This window comes from Neomonachus schauinslandi, chromosome 4, assembly GCF_002201575.2.
Source record: "Neomonachus schauinslandi chromosome 4, ASM220157v2, whole genome shotgun sequence".
Lineage (NCBI taxonomy): Eukaryota > Metazoa > Chordata > Mammalia > Carnivora > Phocidae > Neomonachus > Neomonachus schauinslandi.
This window is the reverse complement of record NC_058406.1, coordinates 97,130,637-97,157,209: the sequence shown is the minus strand read 5'-3', so window position 1 is coordinate 97,157,209 and position 26,573 is coordinate 97,130,637. Positions and strand designations below refer to the sequence as shown.

Genomic DNA, 26,573 nt, shown 5'->3' with positions numbered 1-26,573 from the left:
GGCCAGATATCTGTCAGCACATGGCTGAACAGTTTCAAGACCCACAAAGCTGAAGACCAGACAGACCCCGGACCCTGCATGGCAGCCACCAGAGGCCCTACCTAAGCAGCCAACCAGTCTCATTCATGGCCATCTATCTGCTTTCCTCACCCAAGGAAAGCCTCTCCTTGCTCCTTCCTTCCAAAGACTGCAGAAGAAACAGGAAGACACTGGGGGGACAGGGTCAGGGGGAATTCTCCTGCTGCCCCCTATTCCTCAAGATGAGAATTACAGGGGAGATAAGTGTGCATCTAACCTAATGGAGGTACAGCATGTTTGTGATGACTAAAAGCAACACATCATTTAACTGTAATGCAAGAATGTCTCATGGGACTTTTTATTTATTTATTTGAGAGACAGAGAATGAGAGACAGAGAGCATGAGAGGGAGGAGGGTCAGAGGGAGAAGCAGACTCCCTGCCGAGCAGGGAGCCCGATGCGGGACTCGATCCTGGGACTCCAGGATCATGACCTGAGCCGAAGGCAGTCGCTTAACCAACTGAGCCACCCAGGCGCCCCCATCTTTAGGATTTTCTATAAAGAAGAGGTGATGGAAGAGGTAGATTCGATGTTTTAATACCTACATAATGGATATGGCTGTTTTATTCCCTCCTGAGTCAAATGGGGGGAACAGCCCCTGAGACATAGCAGGTTTCTGTACATCATTACAGAGGGGATGAATACCTGGATCAGCCCCTTCTTTTTAGATCATCACGTACATCCTCTACTTTCCCAATCATTACCTACATTCCCTACTCTGATATAAATGCTTTTTGGAATAAGGCAGGCTATAAATAAATGCATAATTAAGTAACAATAACAATAATCATGTTTCTGGGGCGCCTGGGTGGCTCAGTCGTTAAGCGTCTGCCTTCGGCTCAGGTCGTGATCCCAGGGTCCTGGGATCGAGCCCCGCATCGGGCTCGCTGCTCGGCGGGGAGCCTGCTTCTCCCTCTCCCACTCCCCCTGCTTGTGTTCCCTCTCTCGCTGTCTCTCTCTCTAATAAATAAATAAAATCTTAAAAAAAATAATAATCATGTGTCTGTTTTGTTGACCCCAAATTAGTTTGTTCTCGCTCATTTATCAATTAGCTATATGATTTTTGGGCAAGTAATTAACCTATGCTCTTCCATTTCCTCCTATGTAAATCAGGGAAATAGTCTGACTGATCTTCTTCATTGGGTTAGAGAACTGAATGTGGGAATAAATCTAATAGGACTTGGAAAAGGGAAAAAAAAAAAAACCCACAAAACCCCAAACCTTCCAGATATATAAGGTGTGATTCTCTGCAGAATCAGGCCAATAAGCTAGTAGGGTTCCATCATAAGCTAGCAGTGACCACATCGTTCTTTCTCGACATATAACCCACACAAATTCCAAAACAAACTGCCCTTGGTGGAGGGCACAAAGAAAGACATGAGCTTCGAAGTGTCTGATATTCCCATAAAAGTGAACATCATCGTGACCATCACCTTCTCAGTGCAAACCTTATGAATGCTTACTATGGAACTGCTCTGAGGCCTGACACATGCTATAATTCACCTTGTCCTCATAACCTTTAAGGGGAGCACTTTTTCACAGACGAGGAAGATGAGGCACGTAACATGCCCACGGCCACTTGGTGACAGGTGGTAGAGCCAGCAATTGGATTGAGTGCGGGCAGCCTGGCTCAGAGCTGGGCTCTGCCACCACGCCAGCCATGGATGGTTCAGAATCGTAGTGAAGAGAAAGGGCCCTTGGAGGGGACCTGGCCTATCCTCCGCTTTTAATCAGGTAAGATACTTCTGTCCACTGGACAGAGGAGGGAGCAGAGTCCCAGAGGAGTTAAGTACCTTGACAAAGCAGAGTGGCAGAGAAAAGTCTGCCCCTGATGAACCCGGTGAGGATGTTACCTTTAACCTGCACTGTATCCTCATAGTTGCCCTGGACGGTGGCGTCGGTGCTGGGGGTTGAACATTTGTAGTGGCCCTCGTCTGAGGGCTGGACATTCTTGATGTGGAGCTCCACGGCATCATTGGCGGTCCTCCTCAACACGATCTCGCCCCTCTGCAGGCGTTCGCGGTACAGCTGGGCTGCGAAGCCTGCCTCCCAGGTGCTGGCCAGCTCCACGAAGCTGCTCCCCGAAGACGAGAAGCTCCAGTCAAAGTTCTGCTCGCTGGGGCCGTCATAGTCACTGACGTTGCAGGGGATGACCAGCTCAGTGCCCACCACCCGCACCAGGCTCCCTGTGGGGACTCTCACCACGCGCCCTCGACAAAGAGCTGCAATGACAAGAGATAAGAGGCGGGACTTGAGTCACAGAAGGTCATGCCAGTATAAATGTGTCAAACCCATGGGTGCTCCTGCTCACGGGCTCGTGGCAAAAAAAATGTGACATCTGGCCACCTGGGAAAATGGTGTGCTGCCTGGGGCTGAGCAGAAAGAGGTTAAGCCTATCCCTAGAACTGGGAGCCAGGAATACGACCCTGAAATGAGTGCCTCTCCCACAACAGTTTCCTAGGATTGACAGGGAAGAAGACAAGTATTAAAAGTAGGCTAACCATAAACCTGAATAGCTTCTTCCCTCCCGTTACTATTTAACATACCATTGTCACTCAATGTGATGTAGAAGTATTTTAGGGGTGGTGTGAAAGAAAAGGACACAGCTAATCAAGTATTTACATTTCTGCCCACCCTAGATCAACCCTCATCCCTAGAGACCATTCCCCAGGGCTCCTGACACCTGATTTACAATGATCGATGCCAATTTTTAAACCCTAGAGCGGCCTGCTGATAAAAAGATTTAACTCTGGTTATCTGACATTGCCTATAAATTAATATTAAAATATGACGACTCCACCAAGTATTAATTTTCTATTTTCTGGCTCATTTCCTTCTCTCTGCTCTTCACCCTGATCTAAATTCAGAATGAGGATAGGGAAGCACAAAGGGAGGCCGTGCCTTGTCTCACTGGTTGCTGGGCGTTGTTAGGAATGCAGCAGCTTGCTGGGGAAGAGTTCAGTGGATAAAGCCAAGAGTTTACTGGCACTCCCTGCCCCAAGAGCACACACCTCCCAGGCCTCTGATAGGGCTCTAGGGACCCTCACCTGTGTGTCCTTTAAGGGGTCACCTTTGCCGTGAACTTCAGTGCGATTTTGTACTGCATTTATTACCTGTGCATAGCATTTCAATTTGGACCAAGTGAACTTGTCTGGCTCCTGCTTGATGTTCTAGGAACAGGTACAGCACTAAGGCAAACAAGGGAAAGCATGGGCTCTGAAATCCAGGAGACCCAAGTTTGTTTATTTTCTTAAGTCAAAAATTTCTTTTATTTTGTATTTGAGTGACATAACACAAAATAGAACACCCGCATTCCACACATATTCCCCGTACTGGGATGAGGGCACATTCACTAAGTTTCTCTAAATTAACTTCTTCTTCAATATTAACATCAGGTATAGCTATGTCAAAAGAAACATCACTCAGGGCGCCTGGGTGGCTCAGTCGGTTGAGCATCTGACTCTTGATTTCAGCTCAGATTATGGTCTCAGGGTTGTGAGATCCAGCTAACATCGGGCTCTGTGCTCAGCTGGAGTCAGCTGGAGATTCTCTCTCTCCCTCTTCCTATGCCCCTCTCCCCGTGCTTGCACTCTCTCTCAAGATAAATAAATAAATCTTCTTAAAAAAATTTTAAAAGATTTTTTTAAAATTTATTTATTTGAGAGATAGGGAGAGGGAGCACGAGCAGGGGGAGGGGCAGAGGGGGAAGCAGACTCCACGCTGACCAGGGAGCCTGATGTGAGGCTCAATCCCCGACCCTGGGATCGTGACCTGAGCCGAAGTCAGACCCTTAACCGAATGAGCCACCCAGGCACCCCAAAAAATAAATAAATAAGTCTTTAAAAAAAATTTCAAGGGGCTCCTGGGTGGCTCAGTTGGTTGAGCATCTGACTTGATTTTGGCTCAGGTCAGAATCTCAGGGAGCCCTGCCTTGGCTCTGCACTCAGCGCAGAGTCTGCTTGAGATTCTCTTTCTCTCCCTCTGCCCCTTCCCCTGCTCGAGCTCTCTCTCTCTCTCAAATAAAATCTTTTTTCAAAAACTGTAAGAATTTTGAAAAAATACTCACTGTTTAAAAAACTGAACAAAATCAACACTATGCTAACAATTATAGTGAAAGGAAAAGAAAGCATGAAGTTGTTAGAACGACTGGGAAGAGCTCATTCCTGATACAAAGAGATTATATTTTTATAAGGGAATCAGTTATGTTTTACACAGAAATCACACACAAAATTGAGTAATTTCCCCAAAAAGTTTAGTTGCAAGAGCAACTACCACACCAGATTTACCCTCACAGATATACTCTGAAGGAGACCTAAGTTTAAATCTGAGAGACTGACCTCTCTCAGCTTTGGCTTCTTCAACTATCATATGGGGCAAGAAAGATTTACTGAGTTCATGAAATAAAATGCCTGGCTGAGAGTCTGCCATGTAATAAGAGCTCAATCACATAGGAACTTATGTCTTTTCGATTTTGTATTTTTATCATTTGTTACAGGTTGAGTTCCGCTCCCCCCAACAAAACTCATACGGTGGAGTCCTAGCCCCCAGTACCTCAACATGTGACCTGACTTGGGAACGGGGTCACTGCAGACGTGATCCGTGGTTATTAGACACCATTGGGTGAGGTCATACGAGAACAGGGTGGGACCCTAATCCAATGACTGGTATCCTTAAAAAGGGGGAAGCCCACATGCACACAGACATGCATACGGGGAGAACACCATGAGAAGATGAAGGCAGGGATGGAGGTGAAGTCTCTACAAGCCAAGGAACATCAAAGATGGCCCACAAACCACCAGGAGCTGGCGGGGAGGCCTGAAACAGACTCCCCCTCACCTTCTGAAGGAAGTGACCCCGCCGACAAGTGGCCTGCTCAGCCCCGGAACTGTGAGAGAGCATGTTTCTGCTGGTTAAGCCACCCAGTCAGTGGGTCTTTGTTGCAGCGGCCCGAGCAAACTAATATTCCATTGTTGCTTGTTTTTCAATGATTTAATTCATGTTTTTCAAAGTCTGAGTTGCCATTTAGTGGTTGTGAAATGAATTTATAGTGGTTGTGACCAGCATGTGTGTGTGTCTTAATACAATGAAACAGAAGAGGAAATATTAGAGTCCACTGCATTTAGTAAGGAGTAAATACTGTTTCAGTACATTTTACGTACACAAAGGTGTGTGTGTACCAGAATACGATGAAAACATTTAATTTGTGTTGGAGTAAAAAGGAAAAAAAAAGTTGCACACTTTTTAAAAGCCATCTCTGGTTTTCACCACCCATTATCATTTCCCTTGAAAAGGGAAAGCATCCACAGGAGAGAAATGGTGGTAAGGTTAGTGTGTGCTCTGAGCAGGGGGCTGTGCGCCAGCCTCGCTGGGGGGCAGGTCCAGACTGCTGCCCAGTTCGAAGAAAAGATGCTGCGCCCAAAAGCACTCCCCTTAAAAACAGAGTTGCAACTCAGGCCTATGGGTCACATCTCTTCCTGCAGACAACAGAACCAACCTCAAATATTCTTTTTTTTTTTTAAAGATTTTATTTATTTTTATTTGTTAGAGAGAGAGAGCGCACACACACGCGAGAGAGTGAGCAAGAGCACAAGCAGGGGGAGCGGCAGGCAGAGGGAGAAGCAGGCTCCCCGCTGAGCAGGGAGCCCGACGCGGGACTCGATCCCAGGACCCTGGGATCATGACCTGAGCCGAAGGCAGCCACTTAACTGACTAAGCCATGCAGGCATCCCCCAACCCCAAATATTCTTCCGCAGTAGGGCTGAAACATGCTGCTTTCTTCCTGAGGCAACTCGGTGCTCATAGGATGACAACGCCCATGAGCTCACACCTACTAATTCTGACAAACCGCAGCATATCTGTGCCTGTGGCCCAGTGTTCCTCAACTGCTCCTCAGATGGGGATGACCCTAAATGACCCAGCCCCAGGGATGGACACTGGCTGAAATCAGGTCAGTCAGGATCCTCCTGGCTCATTTTTGCTGAAGCTACTCAGAAACTTTCACTTCCTCTGGAATCAGAATACTATAAAGATGATTTGTGGAAAAAAAGAATCCAAGGTGGTTGTGTAGGAAGGTCCTGAACTCCCCTCCTGACACATGAAATCAACAGCTACACAGGGATCCTTTCCCTCTGGAAAAGATTTGAAAACTAGATGAACTGCTCTCCACAACAAAAGATAATAGGACTTCACTGAAATGGGTGAGGCAGGGACACGGTCTGGCCAAAACACGCCCCCCCCCCAACCCCGCCCTGCAGTGACCCCGCCAGAGGGAAGGATCTCACCAGACAGGCACTTCTCCTGGAGGAGTGAGGGGTCACAGTGCCCCACATCAGGCACTCCAACCCTTGGGGATCTGCATCAGAGAGACGAGCTCCCAAAAACTTCTGGCTGCCATCCAAGGAACCCAAAATGCCAAAGGAAACCAAGATCCTCCTTTTAAAGGGATCACCTGCAGTCTCACTTGCCCCCAGAATCTGGCGGAAAAAGCACCAATTTCAAAAGCACCTGGACTGTATGTAAAGGAGGTTCATTTGCTGGCCTGGGGGCACCTGATGGAGGGGCAGGGGGCAGCCCGGGCTTTGCCTGGCCCTGGTGGCCAAGGGGGCTGGTGTTCCTGAGCTCCAAGGGACTCTAATAACCAGAAAGACAGTTCTTGGCAGGCCAACACCCGCAGGGCACTGCACAGACAGCAGACTGAAACACACGTACTGCCTTCCTGTGAAAAAGGCCTATTTACTTATCCTGAAGCTTCAGCCTGAGGGACAACTCTCAGGTTTCCAACACATCTGGAGGCTATGAAGGCGCTCTCAGGGAAGTGCCTGGGTATCTCTCAAAGAGATACCATCCCTGTGCACCCCACTGGCCTCACTATGGCTTGATGAGATTTTGCAGTGAGATTATACACTCATTTGGAGCCCCAATTTTTGCAATGGTTGCCCAAGGAACACCTGCAAATCTCCTAGCCTGGAGGCCAGCAGGGTTTACAACTGGAGCCCCACAGGACTGCATATATTTGCATACTTTAAAAACTGCTGCCTAAGGGTCTGGCTTCTAATCAACCTGAAACTAGGTGATAAATGAGATTCGTCCCCTTGGAACACTGACAGGTCTTGGCACACCCTCAACAACAGGGACATATCAAGAATAAATCAGGCTACTTAGACAACCACAAAGGTTCAAGAGACAACCAAGAGCTAGGGCAAGGTTGAACAAGAAGGATCATTATCTACACAAGGCCACTCCTTCAAGACTGAAAGAGGAAGCTGTTTCACCCAATACACAGAAACAGAGAGTCAAACAAAATAAAGAAACAGAGAAATATGTTCCAAACAAGAGAACACACACACACACACACAAACACCTCAAAACGAGACCTTGATGATAGGGAGATAGTAATCTACCTGATAAAGAATTCAAAGTAATGGTCATAAAGATGCTTGCCAAACTTGGGAGAAGAATGCATGAACCCAGTGAGAACTTCAACAAAGATAAGATATAAGAAAGTACCAAGCAGGGTGCCTGGGTCAGTTGGTTAAGCATGCAACTCTTGACCTCAGGGTCATGAGTTCAAGCCCCATGTTGGCCCAGTATGGAACCTACTTAAAAAGAAAAAAAAAAAAAAAGTACCAAGCAAAGGTCACAGAGCTGAAGAACACAATAACTGAACTGAAATACATACTATATGGGTTCAAGAGCAGACTGGATGAAGCAGAAGAATGGATCAGTGAACTGGAACACAAAGCACTGGAAATCACCCAGACAGAGGAGCAAAAAGAATGTTAAAAAAATGAAGATAAGAGATCTATAGGACAACATCAATAACATTCACATCACAGGGGTCCCAGAAGGAGGAGAGGCAGAAAAGGGGGCAGAAAACTTATTTCAAGAAATAATGGCTGAAAACTTCTCTAACCTGGAGACAGAAACAGACATTCAGGTCCAGCAAGTCCAGAGAACTTCAAATAAAATAAACCCAAAGAGAGCCAAACCAGGACACATTATAATTAAAATGTCCAAAGTTAAAGATAAAGAGAGAACCTTAAAAGCAGCAAGAGAAGAACAACTTGTTACATACAAGGAAAACCTCATAAAGCTACCCTCAGATTTTTCAGCGGAAATTTTGCAGGCCAGAAGAGGGTGGAGTGACATATTCCACTGAAAAAACTTCTGACCAAGAATATTCTACCTGGCATGGTTATTGTTCAGAATTGAAGGACAGATAAGAGTTTCCCAGATAAGCAAAAGCTAAAGGAGTTTATCACATAAACCAGCCTTACAAGAAATGTTAAAGGGACCTCTTTAAACTGAAAAGAAATGTCACTAATTAACAACAAGAAAACATACAAAAGTAAAAATCTCAGTAGAAAAGGTAAATGTAGGGGCGCCTGGGTGGCTCAGTCATTAAGCGTCTGCCTTCGGCTCAGGTCATGGTCCCAGGGTCCTGGGATCGAGCCCTGCATCGGGCTCCCCGTGCTGCGGAAAGCCTGCTTCTCCCTCTCCCACTCCCCCTGCTTGTGTTCCCTCTCTCGCTGTCCTCTCTCTCTCTCTCTGTCAAATAAATAAATAAAATCTTTAAAAAAAAAAAAAAAAGGTAAATGTATAATAAAAGTAGTGGATTAACCACTTATAAAGCTAGTATGAAAGTTGAAAGATAAAAGTAGTAAAATTAAAGTTACAATAACTAGTTAATAAATGTATAAAATAAAATGGTAAAATGTGACATCAAAACCAAAATGTGGGCCAGCGGGGAGTAAAAGCGTAGAGTTTTGGAATGTGTTCACATTTAAGTTGCTGTCAATCCAAATAGACTGTTATATACATAAGACAGTAAATACACAGTAACCACAAAGCAGAAACTTACAGTAAATACACAAAAGAAAATGAGAAAGGAATGTAACACTAAAGAAATATATCATACCACAAGGGAAGAGAAAAACAGAGAGAGGAACTACAAAAACAGCCAGAAAACAATGAACAAAATGGCAAGAAGTACATACCTCTCTATAAATGTAAATGGACTAAGTTCTCTAATCAAGACACAGAATGGCTGAATGGATTTTAAAAAACAAGTCTCATTTATACACTGCCTACAAGAGACTCACTTGGGCACACACAGACTGAAGGTGAAAGGATGGGAAAAGATATTCCATGCAAATGGAAATGAAAAGAAAGCTGGTATAGCTATACTAACATCACACAAAATAGACTTTAAAACAAAGACTCTAATAAAAGACAAAGAGGGCCACTACATAATGATAAAAGGTTAAAGCAAGCAAGAAGATATAACATTTATATATTTTCATGAACCCAACACAGGAGCACCAAAATATTTAAAGCAAATATTAACAGACCTAATGAGGGAAACCGACAGCAATACAATCATAGTAGAGGACTTTAAAACCCCACTTACATCAGTAGATAGATCATCTAGACTGATAATCAACAAGGAACATCACCTTTAAACAACACATTATTGGGCCAGTTGGACTTAACAGATATATACAGAACATTCCATTCAAAAGCAGCAAAATACACATTCTTCTCATGTGCACATGAAATATTCTCCAAGACAGCTCACATGTTAGGCCGTGAAACAAGTCTCAATAAATTCAGGAAGACTGAAATCATATCAAGCATCCTTCCCAACCACAATGGTATGAAACTAGAAATCAATTACAAAAAGAAAACTAAAAAAACCCACAAATACGTGGAGATTAAACACCATGCTACTGAACACCACTGGGTCAACAAAGAAATCAAAAGAGAAATTAAAGAAAAAACATCTAGAGAAAAATGAACAGAAATATGACATACCAAAATCTACGGGACACAGCAAAGTAGTTCTAAGAGGTAAATTCATAGCAATGCAGGCCTACCTCAAGAAGCAAGAGAAGTATCAAATAATCAATCTAACTTTATGCTTAAAGGAACAAGAAAAAGAAGAACGAAAGAAGCCCAAAATTAGAAGGAAGGAAACATTAAAGATCATGAGTGGAAATAAATGAAATAAAGACTAAAAAGATAATAGGAAAAAAATCAATGAAGCTAAGAACTTTGAGAAGATGAACAAAATTCTTTAATAAACAAAACTGACAAGTCTTTAGCTGGACTTACCAAGAAAAAAAGAGGAATCACATAAATAGAAATGAAAGAGAGGTTACAACTGATACCACAGAAATACAAAGGATAATGAGACTATTGTGAACAAATACATGCCAACAAATTGGACAACCTAGAAGAAATGGATCAACTCCTAGGAACATTCAATCTTCTAAGACTGAATCAGGAAGAAATAGAAAATCTGAAAAGACTTATTACTAGAGTAAGGAGATTGAATCAGTAATCAAAAACCTCCTAACAAAAGTCCATGACCAGATGGTTTCTCTGGTGAATTCTACCACACATTCAAAGAAGCCTTAATACCTATCCTTCACAAACTCTTCCAAAAAACTGAAGAGGAGGGAATGCTTCCAAATTCCTTTCATGAGGCCCACATTCCCCTCATACCAAAACCAGACACCACCACCGTAAAAAAAAGAAAATTACAAGCCAATATCCCTGATGAACACAGATGCAAAAATGTGCAATGAAACATTAGCAAACTGGATTCAACAATATATTAAATAGATCACCATCATCAAGTGGGATTTATTCCAGGGAGCAAGGCTGGTTCAACACCCACAGATTAATCAATATGATATACCACATTAATAAAATGAAAGATAAAAATCATATCATCTCAATAAATGCAAAAAAGCATTTGACAAAATTCAACATCCATTTATGATAAAAACTCTCAACCAAGTGGGTACTGAAGAAACATACCCCAACAAAGGCCATATATGACAAGTCCACAGCTAACCTCATACTCAATGGTGAAAAGCTAAAATCTTTTCCTCTAAGATCAGGAATGAGACAATAAGCCCACTCTCCCCACTTTTATTCAACATAGTATTGGGAGTTCTAGCCACAACAATTAGGCAAGAAAAAGAAATAAAAGGCATCCAAATTGAAAAAGGTAAAACTTTCACTATTTGCAGATGACACAGTGCCAGAGATAGAAAACCATAAAGACTGCACAAAGAAAACCCTGCTAGGATAATTGAATTCAGTAAAGTTGCTGAATACAAAATTAACATACAAAAATCTGTTGCACTTCTAGACAGTAATAATGAAACATTAGAAAGAGAAATCAAGACAACAATTCCATTTATAATTGCACCCAAAATAAATTTAGGAATAAATTAAATAAATTTAATCAAGGAGATGAAAGACCTGTATACTGAAGACTGTAGGACACTGATGAAAGAAATTGAAGAGGACACAAATAAATGGAAAGATATTCCATGCTCATGGGTTGGAAGAATTAATATTGTTAAAATGTCCATACTATCCAAAACAACCTACAAATTTGGCATAATCCCTATCAAAATCCCAATGGCATTTTTCATAAAACTAGAACAAATAATTCTAAAATTTTTATGGAATCACAAAAGACCCCAGGACCCCAAATCACCAAAGCAATCTTGAGAAACAAGAACAAAGTCATAAGAATCACACTCCCAGATTTCAACCTGTATTACAAAGCTACAGTAATCAAAACAGTATGTTACTGGCATAAAAACAGACACACAGATCAACAGAACAGAATAGGGCCCAGTAAAAAAACCCATGCATATCTGGTTGATTAATTTATCACCAAAAAGGCAAGAATATACAGTGTGCTGGGCAAAACTGAACAGCTATAAGCAAAAGAATGCAACTAGACCTCTATCCTACACCATATATAAAAATCAACTCAAAGTGGATCTAAGGCCTGAATGTAAGCATTAAACCACCAAGCTCCTGGAAGAAAACATAGGTGGTAAGCTTCTTGACATTGGTCTTATTGATGTTTTTTTGGGGATCTGACTTCAAAGGCATGGGCAACAAAAGCAAAAATAAACAAATGGGACTACATCAAACTAAAACACTCCTGCACAACAAAGATAACCATCAACAACATGCAAAGGCAACATACTGAACAGAAGATATTTGCAAATCATATATCCAATAAGGAGTTAATATCCAAAACATATAAAGAACTCATACAGTAACAAAAAAGCCCAAACAATCTGATTTTAAAAATGGGTAGAAAATCTGCATAGACATTTTTCTAGAGAAAACATACAGATGGCCAACAGGCCCATGACAAGATGGTCAAGATCACTGATCACCAGGGAAATGCAAATCAAAACCACAATGAGATATCACCTTAAACCTGTCAGAATGGGTATTATCAAAAAGACAAGAATAACAAGTGTTGGCAAGGATGTGCAGAAAAGGAACCCTCGTGCACTGTTGGTGGGAATGTAACTTGCTGCAGCCACTGTGGAAACCAGTACTGAGGTCCCTCAAAAAATTAAAAATAGAACTACCGTACGACCCAGCAATTTCACTTCTGGGTATCTACCCGACCTTGAGGGTATCCTGCTAAATGAAACATATCAGACAGAAAAAGACAAATACCATATGATTTCACTTACACGTGGACTCTAAAAAACAAAGCAATCAAACAAAAGCCAGACTCCTAGACACAGAGAACAGCCTGGTGGTTGCCCAGACAGGTGGTTTCCCAGAGGACAGTTGGGGAAGGTGAAATGGGTGAAGGGAATCAAGAAGTACAAACTTCCAGTTAGAAAATAAATATGTCATGGGGATATAATGTACAACGCAGGGAATACAGTCAATAGTATTATATTAACTCTGTATGTTGACAGATGGTAACTAGACTTATTGAGGTGATCATTTTACAATATATACAAAGGTTGAATCACCATTTTGTACACCTGAAACAAATCTGATATTTTATGTCAATTGTACTTCAATTTAAAAGAGAGAGAGAGATGATTTGCTCTGAAGTTGCACTTGGGCAGCCCTCCTGACTGGGTAAGGAGGGCATCCAGAGAGGAGAGCCAGGCCAGCACCTGGACCAGAGTGGAATGAATGTGACCTAGTGACCCAACAGCATCATATAAGCCACTGGATCCAGCCACACCATTTAATCATTACACACACACACACACACACACACACGCACATACTTCCTCCCCCACACATTTCAGTTTCTTGCAATTTCTCTCCTCCCCACTTACATTCCTTTGGTGAATTTCTGTCACTGGCAACCCAGGGCCTTGAAATAATACAGAACTATCCAGCCCTGAAGCTGTCCGTCACCAGAGTTCATAAAGGAAATATGCAATCTCTTTTTTACATTTAATTTTAGCCATGACCAGACAATTCTGCATCTCCCTAAGAGACCCTTCAGAAGAAGTGTCATGGGGAGAGACCCTTCAGGGACAGTACGGCCTGGTGCTTAACCTCCTTGAGGCCAATGGACCTCATCTGCTCATGTGAAGCAGAGACAGCAGTAACCCCCTCCCCCCAACCCCCAGACTGTGCGCCCTCATCACGGAGCCCCGCACTGGGAAGGAGCTGTAGCTATCTGCTTTGCAGACTGTGCTAGAATAACCTGATCACAAGCCTTCCACTCTGCTTTCTTGGCAAGGTTTACAACGGAATTCCCTAATGTGTAAATCTTGTCAATTCCTGTCCCCTTGTCAAGAAGTTGACCAGGGTTAACAAGCTGCCCACAGCACCCTCAGGCAGGAGCCTACAGCCCTTATAAGGTCTCGCTCTTTCTTTTTAGTGATTGGAGCTTTGGAAACTGACCCAGCCCCTAGTCTCAGCTCTGTAATCCTTTCTCCACATGGTTGCCAAAATCATCTTTTTAACACACAAATCATATGTCCGTTCACTGGTCAAGGTCTGTAAAGGCTCCTCATCACCTCCAGGATACAATCGATCTTCCCAGCACTTCCCACATGATCACCCCAGTTCAAGCCACCATCCCTCTCACCTGAAGGATAACAGCCTCCCAACTGGCCCCTGGCTTCCACTCGTGCCCTCCACTCCCCTCACGGCAGCCAGTGTGCTATTTTAAACACTTAAGCTCGATTACGTCATCACCCTGCTGCACACTCGACAATTACTCCCCATGTCAGGTAAAAGCCCCAGCCTACAGAGGCCTCACAGGACCCGGCCCTCTGTTTCCAGAACCTCCTGCTCCTCTCCCACCGGCTCCCTTGACCGTAGCCAGCCGTGCTTTCCCCCTATTTCTGGAACAAACCAGATCCACTTCCCCCTCGGGGCCCTTACACACTCCCTGAGTCAGAGCACACTCCACCTGCAGGCTCCTTCACCTGCTTCAGATCTTTATTCCTGGGTCAGCCTCCTGCACGCGCGTGTGCACACACACCTTCTTGCACTGCCAAATTTCCTTATCACTTATCACTAACATACTTGATGTGTATTTGTGCATTTTTACTATTATTTATTGTCTGTCTCTTCTTACTAGAATGTGAGTTCTACAAGAGCAGTGATTTTTATTTGCTTTGTTCACTGCTGAATGCCAGTGCCTAGAACAGGGCCTGGTACATAGCAGTTGTTCGATAAATATTTGCTAAATGAGTGAATAAAAGACATACAAGATCATTCAGGGTCTGGCCCACAGCTACCCCCTCATCTCCTGCCATTCTCCCACCCTCTAAAGTTTACCCTCCAACAAAACAAATGGCCCTTCATTTTCTCGAAATGCCCTGCTTTCATGTGCCCCATGGGTCCTGCTTCTGTGTCTCCTTCACTTGAAATGCTCCTCATCCCCCTTCAAGAAACTGCTCCAGCACCACCACCTCTGCGAAGCCTTCCCCATCTCTCCTGGGATCACTTGGGCACTCCTGCCTCCATGTTCCAGCTCAACCTGTAAAAATCCCTCCAATGCTGGCTATGTTATCATGCCACTGGGAAAAGTAAAGCAGGTATGAACAGATGCTTGAAAGAGCAAATTCTAATCTAAAAGGATATAAACCCAAGCAGTGTCTTGCATGCAGAACAGAGATGTCCCCTCATCTGTACAAATCAAGATTTTAAATTTTGGTAACAGAATTTCAACTTGCTATGAGCAGTCTGGTATTCAGCACAGACTTCCCTTAATATTGTTAAATAACAGCTAATAATATTTTTAAATAAATAGAACTTGTAAAAAATTAAAGCATATGGCTCTTTTCAAATCAAAGAGTATCTGCATAGCCACCCATTGCCAATTTTTGTCAAAACCTCTTGTAACAGTTGATAACTGAGGGGAACAAGAACAAAATTTTCCTCTGGTTTTCCAAATTCTACCAGTATTTCAAATTAGGAGCCCCAGACCCTTAAAGTTTACCGAACTGTATTAATTTAGCTCTCCATAAATATGTCTTTTCAAAGTAACAATTTTAAATTGTGGCTTCACTTGTTTTTAGCGGTTAATATAAGAAACCTTCATATGAAAAGTACTATTGGGGAAACTACTGTGTTGTTCAATGACACGAGAATCTATATGATAAAATTCCCTCAAAATTCAGTGCCAGAAAAAAAAAAAAAAAAAAAACCTATTGATGGACCACTGTACATCCTTCCCCCAGAAAACAAGAAGTATGTAGGTATCTCTTGTACTCAAGCCAGTTAGCACAGCCCCAGAGTACCTCTGAAACTCAAGACAAAATAAGGGCACTTTAACATCACATCTGTGCAGTGGTACGAAGGCTTCTAGGCCAAAGCATTAGCACTCCCAATTCCTAAGTGGCCCCCCCACATCCCAATGCCCTAATTGGGTTAGACCCTTACAGATAAATCTCAGCACCTCCTACAGTCTCCGGACTCCTGTTTTTAAAAAAATTTGCCTAAGGCTACGAAAAAAAAAACAACAAACAAAAAATACCCCATGTAATCTTTACTGCTAACATCATCTCTTTTTTCTATTCCAACTTCCAAGTCCTGTTTCCCCCAACTTACATAAAATTCATGCGTCATTTGTACCTTAGCTTCAGAAAGTCCAGTACTAAAGATGATGGTCAACTATGAAAACCATATGTAGTCTAAATTTCTAATAACCTCCTTTCTCCATCTCTATATTACACCTTCCTCTGCCTTCCCTGCTGCCCTTGCACCTTTCTTTTAACCCTTATTTTAAGGTTTTTCTTGCATGTGTATGTGTATTTCATTGTAAATTGCCTCAAATACTCTTTTGGAAGGAGGGGAGGTAAGTGGGGTATAAATTTCAAGAGATCAATAATTCAGCTTTCCTTTTCCAGGCGATTTTTGCTTTCTGCTATGATGGAGCAGTTTGCATCAGATCAGCTCTGGCCCTGAAAACAACTACAAAAGATGGATAAAATACAAGAAACAGCTAATTGAATGCATTGTGAGTAATCAAGGTATGCAGGACCAAGGGGCCAAGATCACAGGAAAACACCAATGTAGGCCCCGCTGCTTTTTCTCTTGAAACATTTGCCAATTTTTAAGTGATGGAGGCCAGAGACTAAGAAGTTAGTGTAGCTCCAGAGCTTCCCAACACCTCATGGAGCCAAGAAGACAAGTAAAGTTAAGGACCCTGTTGAAAGTCATAGTTTGAGAAGCCAGGACCCCAGAGAAAAAGGCAACAGCAGAGAAACAAGCCTGACATGCTATACTGCTTTCTCCTCAAGGCAAACTGACATTATGAAAGCTACACTGGGAGGGAATGGATTGGGGTTGGGTAAGTGGCTGAGAAGCTAAGCAGAAAGTAAATAGTAGGAGGTTAAAAGGTTAAGCAAAGTTTTCAACCATCTCCCAGTACTGGGGAGACAAAAACTGGAATTCTGACTTTACAAAGGAAGGTAGACGATAGTAAACACCCCAGGCTTGTGGTTACAACCCTGGAAGGGCAATGCCCTTGGAGTGAGAGCAAAGCTCAAAACACTAGCTCTCCTCAACACTGAAATTCAGTCTCAAAACATCTCAATTCCTCATTGGATCATGGTGAGTTTCTCTTATTAGGAAAAAGAGAACATCATGCAGTCTCCACAATTTTTTAGTATACAACCAAAATTTATCAGACATTCCATATGACAGGACCATATGACTGAATATAAAAGAGAAAAAAACAAACAGACAATAGAAATAGATCCACAGGGATCCAGATGTTGGTGTTATCAGTATGGACTTTAAAATAACTATGATTAATTTACTAAAGAAACAGATAACAAGATTTCACCCCTTAATTAAAATCTCCTAAAATAATCAAATTGAAATATATACATATATAGAATATCTGAAATTAAGAGCTCAAGTAGGTTTGATAGCAGATTAGATGTAGCAGAAAAAAAGTCTGTACAAGTTATCCAAACTGAAGCCTAGGGTGCAAAAAAAGGGATGAAGAGTACAGAATATAGTGTACAAGACACATCAAAACAGTAAAAAGGTTAAATATAGGTGTAAGAGAATCCTCCAGGAGAAAGAAAGAATGTGGTAGAATTAGGCAAAATTAAGTTTTGAAGAGATAATGACCAAGATGTTAAACTGACAAAAGACATCATGCCACAGATTCCAGAAGTCCTAGGTACCCTACGCAGGATACATACAGAGAAAACCACACCTAGGAACATCATGGTAAAACTCTATAAGGGCAGAGAAGGAAGCAACAACACAACTGACAGCTGACTTTTAACAGACACTGCTCGTAAGACAATGGAATGACATCTTTAAAGTAATGAAAGAACATAACTGCCAACCTACAACTCTCCACAGAAAAAAATTTCCTTAAAAAGCAAGCAAAATAAATATGCTTTCAACCAACTCTCAACAAGGGAAAGAAAATTAATTTAAAAAGTACTAAAGAAATACCAAAAAGGAATACTAAAGGGAGTTCTTCAAATGGAAGGAAAATGATCCCAGATGGAATCATGGAAATGTAAGAAGGCATAAAGAGCAACAGAAAGGATGATGCTGTGGGGGGGTTGGGGGGGAGGATAACTGTGGTAAATCTACGGGATACTGACTATATAGTACAATATTACTAATACTTTCTGGAATTTAAAATATAGGCATAATTAAAATATATAATATCAATGACACAAAAAGTGAGAAAAGGAGTAGAATAAATGGAGTTTCAATGTTCTAAGGTCTTGCATGATCCTGGAAGTGATAAAAGGACCAGCAGTAGACACTAATAAGTCAACAGTGTATATTCTAATCTCTAAAATAACCACAAAAATGAAAGAATGTATAACAAACTAATGGAGGGAGGGGAATAATACAAGACAGCTAATAAATCAAAAAACCCATAATTTCAGCTAAAATCATGTAAGCATTTCTCATTTATTTTGTAACCGGATCACTTTGATTAATCATCAAATATCTCTCAACAATAAGGTTGGGATAGAGTATTAGGAGGAAAAATAATATGCTGTGTGTCTCTTATACCATGCACTGAGCTAGGTGCTATCCATAACTTAGTTTAATTAATCCACAGAGCAGAACCATAAAGTGGATACCACCTCCCCTGTCACAGAACTGACGAGACTAAGAACCGAAACTGAGGAAACTGAGATTCAGAGAAGTTCAACAACTGGCTGCAGGTCGCAAGAGCTATCAAATGAGGGACCCGAACCCAGATTCATCTAGCCACTATACTGCCATGCCATGTCAAGACGAAGATGGGCTGGATTGGTCAGCTTTCAACTGCACAATCGATATTACCACCTAATATTGGTTTTGCCCTTGCTCTTAGCAGGAAGAAGAAACAGCTTGAAATTCCCTATAAAATATTTCCAATTCTCCAAGGGCAATGTGAAACAGATAGGCAGCAAAGTAACAACAATGAGGGCCTAAGAAAGGAAATATTAAAGATCCTCAGTATGAAGCGGATAGACGAGAGAAACAGAATTGTTAAAGATAATTTCCAGTTTCTTCATAACCTTTTCTGACCTACCGCCTTTATTGTTTTAAGCGATACTAACTCTAACGTCTCACACATTCATATTCAAAAAAGGTGAAAAGAACTTTCTCCCAAAGTCATAGAGGAAGGACTTCTGGAATCCTCCTGCAGTGACTTGTCAGCAGTAGGAACAGCTATGAAGCAAGAGGTAATCGCTTCCAGATTACCATTTCCCTACCTTTGAAGTACTCAAGAAAATAAGTAAATGCCTTCAACTTTCTTCTCTCATGTAGAATGGATGGGGAGAGGAAAGAAAGGCAGGCAAGTGTTTCAAGGTAAGCTATTCCTGCAATGCTTACTTCAATAAGAGCTTACTGGAAACCGTGAGGAATCATTAAGAGAGACAAGCTAATGAAGACTAAACTGTATTTATCTACCCTCTTCCACCCCTTCATGATATCCATGGGAAATATGTAGATTTTATTTCTTGGGTTATCATCAACATTATTCTAAATCAAGACCCACAGAGTACAGCCTATCTGCGAAGGATTTTTCACAATTGTTTCTATTATTGCTTCAATTGTATCATCTCACTGAGCTGCCTAGAAGCAAAGAATTGGACTCTCCAACCTGAGCCATTTGCAAGATAAATATTGGCAGTTACTGAATCCATTGGTACAGGTAGACCTGAAATACTGCAACAGAGAGCTTACGGTATTTCAGCTTGCCTTGTCAAAGGACACCTAAATCCCTCTTTCGGAGTCCTTACAAGGCCATTAAAAGAGACTGGGGGGCTGTGGATATCCACACGCAGTCCCCAGTCCACGCGGGAGCTAGAGATGAGCGCAGAGAAGGTCAAACCTGTAAGCTCTCAGAGAGCCTTAACTGGAGTTATCAGACGCAACAAATGAAAAACCTTTGTCTCTTCACGTCTGCCACTGAGAGGTCTGGCAGGAAGAGACTGTGCCACCTCTCCCTAAGTGAGGAAAATGCAGCAATGTACACATTAAACAAGCTCCAGCCAGCAGAGAATGTGTAATGAAGTCACATATGGCCGTACTTCAAAATCCCATCTGAACGCAAATAAGGTTCTACTAGAGCAGGCCGTTTAATCATTAAAAAGAAAAAAAAAAAAAAGAAGGTTGAGCTAAGACCTCACTGAGGTACACTAGACAAATAGAAGACAGTTTTACTCATTCGACAAAGAGCTATCAAGCAAGAAGCCCAGGTGCTAGAGGACGTGGGAGAGAAAGGTAAATCAGCCTCCAGATCTTCTTTTAAGAGACTCAGAGTACGTTAAGGGCCATGTGGTCCATGTGAAAACCACAATATAAGGACGCATAGAAGAAACCAAAGAGAGGTACCAACAAGTGCCATGGGGATCAGTAGAAAGCTTCATGCGGTGTCAACACTTGAATGAGGCCTTTGAGAAATGGCTGGGGGGGTGGGGCGTTGGAGAGGGGACACTGAAGACGAAGGTGACTAGAGCTGAGTGGAGGAGCATGAGCAAAGACCAGGAGTGGGGTGGAGGGGGCATGTGGGGAGCAGGGGGGTGAGGGCAGCATACCAAGGGCAGACTGGAACGGACACACACGAGGCCCATTGGGAGCCCTCTACAAGAGGACAGGGGACACATAATAAGAACCCAAACTAGGGCAAAGCCAGGAATGGGAAGACAGTAGCTCTGGGGCCACGCTAGATGCAGCCCCAGTTGACAGACCTGAGGCATGAGAGAGAGAGTGAGGGGAAGCTAACACCTGGGGAAAAAGAGCCAGTGACATTTAGGCAAGTTGATAGGTCCACCAGGCAGCAGGGATGGAGACCCCAAAAAGGTATCCGAGCCCAAAATGAATGTGGAGTCACATGCATGGAGGGAGGTGGGTGAAAAGGAGATCTGCCTAAAGGTGAAGATGTGGGATCACTGGGGTCACCAAGGGACAGGGTGCAGAGAAGAGCAGGAGGGACAGACCATCGTGAGCTCCTGTATTTAAGACACAAGCAGAAGGAAAAGACTTAGCAAAGAAAAAAAATTGCAGGCAGTTAGGAAGAAAATGAGAAAAGGCTTATATCCTAGCAGCCACGGGATGCAAAGATCTCAAAAAGGAAGGGCTGAGAATACATCTGCCATTCACTCCTGGACATACCCACCTACTTGCTCCCCAGTAGCCCGCAAGCTCGTCAAGCAGGACCCGCTTCCTACCCACCCTGCATCCTACACCGTATCTAGAGCAGACTCCTGTGATGTTTTGGTTTGAAAAAAAAAAGAAAGAAAGAAAAATGAACGGCAATGTCAAACCTGCAGAAAAGTCAAGGCAGAGAACTGCTGAGAAAAGATGATGGAATTGATGACCAATGGTCATTGGTAACTGCTGCGGAAGTGCAGTTCGCAGTGACGCCGTGTGGGATTTGCAGAGAAAGGGCCAGGGGAAAGGCACCGATCAAGGAGGCAATAAAGAGAGGGCACAACCATGAAAAAGATCCAAAGCAGCAAGAGGAGATGAAGGGCGCAAGTGGGAAGTTTACTCCGGAAAGTCAGCCCGTGGTTTCCCTAAGCACCTTCTAGGCCCTGCAGACATGCAGCTCAGGGTCCCTGCTCATCAGAAGCTGGTTTTCTAGTAAGGACGGAGTGAGAACAGACCCAGAGGGCTGATAAACACTATCATAATAACCTGATGTGATAGTGACGGGGGCGGGGAGTAGGCTGCTTTAGCCAGCACGGTCAGGAAAGGTGGACCCTCTCACAAGGTCACCTTGACCTTGAGTTCAGACCAGAATGAAGAGGGGGGGGGGGGAATCTCTGGGGCAAGACTGCTCCAGGCACACAGAACGGCTAATATAAAGGCACTAAGATGGAGCAAGCTTGGCGTGTTCACGGGATAGGAAAAAAAAGATCAGCGTGACTGGATTATAATGAATGAGGGGCAGAGGCCTTGGACTCTGGCTGAAATGGGAAGCACATAAGCTAGGGAATGACCGACCCTGCTTTTTTGTAGAAAGTTCGCCCTGGCTGCTGCGTGAAAGATGGATTATGGTGGAGCCAATTTGGAAGCAAGGACACCAGTATGGGGGAAGTTATAGTAGACCAAGTACAAGACGCCTGGCCTCAGGTTGTAGTGGTGGTGATTCTCAGGAGTGGTCGGAGTCAGGATACAGCTAGTACAGTGGATCCTTAAACTACATGGGGATTAGGGGCGCTGACCCCCCCCACACACACACAGCCAAAAATGCACATATAATTTTTGACTCTCCAAAAACTTAGCTACTAATAGCCTACTCTTGACTGAAAACCTTACTAATAACATAGTCAATTAACACATAGTTTGTATGTTCTATGGATGATTATATTCTTACAATAAAGTAAGGCAGAGGAAAGAAAATATTAAGGAAATCATAAGAAAGAGAATATACGTTTATAGTACTGTAAAAAATCCACATGAAGGTGAATCCGCATATGTAGCTCAAACCCATGTTGTTCCAAGGTCAACTGTGTGTGTCTGGAGCTGGGGGAGGCCCAAGCAGAGACCTTCATTACAGAGTCATCAGTACATAGATGGTGTTTAAAGCCACAGATCACATGGGTTCACACAGGGAGAGAGTATGTACATAAAGAGGAAAAAGGAGCCAAAAATAGAGCCCTTACTTTTGTTAGAATTTAGGAGAAAAGGATGGGTAAAATTATAGAAAAGTTTTGAGGCAAAAGCTTGAGGCACATTAGGTTCGTCTCCAATGTCTCAGTAAAGTAGCAGAGAGGGGTTGCGACCCTTTTCACAGACAAGGTTCAGAACGAGCATTAGAAGGAATGTAATCGGAAACCATCACAGAACGAATACAAGAGAGGGCTGACATGCGGTAAAGACACCCTGACTTTTGGGAAACTCAGATCTCAGGGTTTGAGATTTTCCCAGCAAGATGACACAGCTCAGGCTCAGAGACAATGGTAAGTGGGGATCATTCAACCACAGCGTGAGGACTGACAAAGGAGCACGGGAGAGGGTCCTTCAGCCCACTGCTGAAATGCACACCACCGGGAGTAGAGCCCAGGACCGTGAGAGTGGCCTGGTGGGCTGTACAAAGGAACGTTCAAGATCAAGGGATCACAGGGAGGATGAAGAGCAGGTTCCACAGACACGGGGAAATGTGAAAGGAGTAAAGGGAAGAGGTTGTGGTCACAAAGGGAAATATCAGAGATGACAATCAAAAAGGTGAAAGACTTCTGAGTGATGACAAGGTCCAGGTATGGCCGTTAAATCTCACAAATTGGGTTCTTTTCCCAGGAGCTAATTACCATAGCAAGCACTCCCTGGGTCCTCGCTGGCCCAGGCTGGCTGCGGACGCACGAGGAAGGGGCAGTGTGCCTAAAAGACCGTGGGGTGGAGAAGGGTGGTCCAGAGATCTAAACCTGGTTCTCACCTAACCTCTACATGATAACTTCTGGCTCTAGTCTGTAGCCATTCATACCTGGAAATCTTGGAGCCTTCCTACAGGGCAAGGAGGAGTAAGTATCTATATTCCCTGGGTCAAACAAGAACTCTGTAATAGAAAGGAGATGGATTCCACCAGAACGGACAGGCTCTTCCGGACCAAACCACCTTTACTTAGCTTTTGGTGCCGAGATAACCGTCACCTTCGGCACTATACACAGGATGGCAAGGAAGATAGGAGAGATGCAGGGCCACCAGCAACTGAGAAACACAACTGCAAGTCACGTTTTAAAAGACTGGATCGTTAACTAACTGAACTTCTTCCTGGTAAAATGCTGTATCATATAACCATGACATCGCGTCCAGTTCTGTGGCCTTCGAGAGATCCTGGGAGGCCAGAGCCTTGCCAAATCTTTAATTCTCTATTATGAAATTATGAGGTTGGGTACTATGTCAGCTTGGCCAAGTTGGAACTACATTTCCCAGAATCCTCCTCCCTGTGCAGTTCCGGGTTAAGAGTTAGACAAAATAGAAGTGCACTTGAGATTTGGGAGGTGGAAGCAAGGGAAGCTGCAGCCATTATGCTCTGGTGGTCACCATGGTTAACGGTGGCGAGAGATGGATGCACAGGTGCTGGTGGGCACTAGTTTGTCCTCGTTCTTTCTGCTCCAGGTTTCTTCCCAAGTATTATCCTTACTGACCCACATGACCCCGAGACCACCAGATGCTTGGCTGCAAAGTCGGAGGTGGTAGCTCTAAAGAGGTGGTAGCTTTCCACAGACTCCTATGCCATCCCCCCTTTCCCACGCCCCTCTGCGTGGCTCCCAGGCTGCTCTGCAAGCCCCAGCCTGTCCACCAGTGCTTCAGGAGGGCTGACTAGTGGTTTTCCTCTGATCCTCCAGCTCGCCTTTCCAAGCTGTCACTTCCCCGGCCCCTCCCATAATTGTGTACAGATTAAGTCCTCTAACACATGCCTCGTTCCATAATATTTATGGTGGCTCTGCCTCGCTGATGGAACCCAACCTGATACGGTAAGCCAAGTACTGAGCAGACAGCTTTGCCCTCAAGGACTCAGTAATTGACAGAAACCACCTTACATTTATAGCACTGCTTTACGGTTTGCAAATCCTGTTCACATGATTGAATACTCAACCTTGAGAGGATTAAATAAGGAAACTGAGGTTCAGAGAAGTCAGGTGACCAAAGGACAGAGGCGAAAACCACTTTGGGGCAATCTGCGCTGAGGAGTAACCAAAATATCTCAATACGCATGGAGTGACTTAAGCAATTCTTGGTCTGAGGACCAGAGACCGAAAAGGCTGAGGCAAGATCTATCCACAAGGATTACTCTAGAGCATTCTATAAAATTAACAGCTGCTAGCGGACCAAGCACTGCCCAGCATCCTGCACTACTCAGCCATTTTCAATTCTCCCCATGTTTGAACTAGCCAACGTAGTCTGCCAAGTTCTGTGTGAACACCTGGTCCTCCTTTCAGTCTCCAGTTTAAAGAGAATGGGGGATTCATACTGGGTTTAGACTCACATGTGGGCACGAAAGGCACCTGAGGTAGCAGCTGAAATTCTCCCCCACCCCCTACCGTGGGCAGCTTTGTCCTTTCTCCCTATTTCACTGTTTCCTGTACCTTTTTCCTGTTCTTCCTTTGCCTTGTTCATCCTTCTTCCCCAACAAGGCCTTAAGTCCACTCTTCACATCTCCAGGCACGTTGTCAGATGCCATGGGTGGTGTGGAGGTCTCTGCCCAGCTTCCCCACTGAAGCCCAGTGAGGAATACAGTGTGGTAATCCGGCTTGACCAGAAGACTCTGGGTTCACATGCCCTTCAGGGAGAAGACTTTGGCTCCATCAATCTGATATTTCAGTCCTCCACTCAGCAGTCCTTTACTGCACACCTAGTGTGTGCTGAACCACACCACCAGGTAAGCTGCCAAGCTAACGCCTAGCCAAGTGTCAGAGTTGAGGTGAAAGGAACAGAACAGTGTGGCAGTTATGCCGAAAGGCCAGAAGATGAGTTCTCCAACAATGGGAATCTTAAAATATAAGTAAATAAAGCACATGAGAGGCTTAGGGCATTCTAGGGAAGACAGAACGGAAAAACAAAACAAAACAAATTCACCTACAACACCAGGCTTAAACTCCTCCAGGTGACATTCAAAGAGCTTCCCAATCTTATGACTTTCTCTCCAGTCCCAACTCTTTCCCTCTGAAGAACCTCTAACACAACCTCCCCCTTCAACCACAAAAAGTTTTCTTCATGCAAAACCAGCATACTCTTATAAATAGGTCTATTTTTACCCATGCTCTTCCTTCTGCCTGAAACAAATAACCCACCCCTTCTCTGTCAGACAAAACCCCACTGATCGACAAGACTTAGTGAGCTCACGTGAGTCCACCTTGTGGAAGCCTTTCCTGATCTCCCCCTGCCTTTCCCCGGCCTGAGCTCTGAATGTGTCTGCTGGGGGTCAACTCGGCCCACCCACTGCTAACAGCCTGAGCCTGTTTGCTTATCTGCCTCCCGCATGGGACTGTGAGCCCCTCGAAGGGGCAGATCATTCCCTGCTCATCATCACATTCCCAGCCCAGCAACATGCCTGGGGATAGAACGATGTGATCACTGCGATCTCAAGGAGCTTCTGCAAACTGGAATTTTAGAACCAAAACCGACCTTTGGATCATCGTCTAGGTGGGTTAACAGGCATTACTTAATCTCATTTATATCAGAAACGACCCCTGATCAATCATTTTCAAAAAAGTTCTTTGCTAATAAGCTCATCACAGAAAGAGAAGCGCCCATGGCTAGAGCCATCATTAACACACAGCATCGGTCAAGAGACCCCGGGGTGGGGACCTCAGCACCTCGGGATGTGACACAATCACAATATTCCAAATCCTGAAGTTTGACACATCGGTTTTATCATCATTCTTCGTTGGGGCTAGAGAAGTCAATGTATCTGGGTGTTTTGGAACCTTCTAGAAGGTTCTCATTCCAGACACATGGCACAGAAGCCTAAAAGATGTGTTGACAGGTACAGAGCAGACACAGGTAGTAAGTAATACAAACAGGTATGGAGGATTATGTCAGTCGTCTGACCTTTTCTGCAAGAGCATCTCCGTCTAAACTAGCCCCCAGTACTCTCCCTTTCCTCCAAACTTTGGACATTTTTCTGTCTCGACCCATCTTGGACACTTCAACGCCACCTCTCCTCCTGTGCATGTGTCACGCCTCCACAACCACACTAGCAGCTACAGGAGTCGAGGGACTGTGTCTAGGTCCCCATGTGCCCAG

General features: G+C 43.7%; 1 protein-coding gene across 1 annotated transcript in view; it reads right to left on the bottom strand.

Annotated features, from left to right (window-relative positions):
* Positions 1 to 26,573, bottom strand: part of PTGFRN (prostaglandin F2 receptor inhibitor) — a 79,284-nt gene that overhangs the window by 40,273 nt on the left and 12,438 nt on the right. Inside the window, exon 2 of the mRNA XM_021689951.2 lies at positions 1,931 to 2,299. Within this exon, the coding sequence (XP_021545626.1) occupies positions 1,931 to 2,299 (369 nt within the window). The remainder of the gene's footprint in view (positions 1 to 1,930; positions 2,300 to 26,573) is intronic.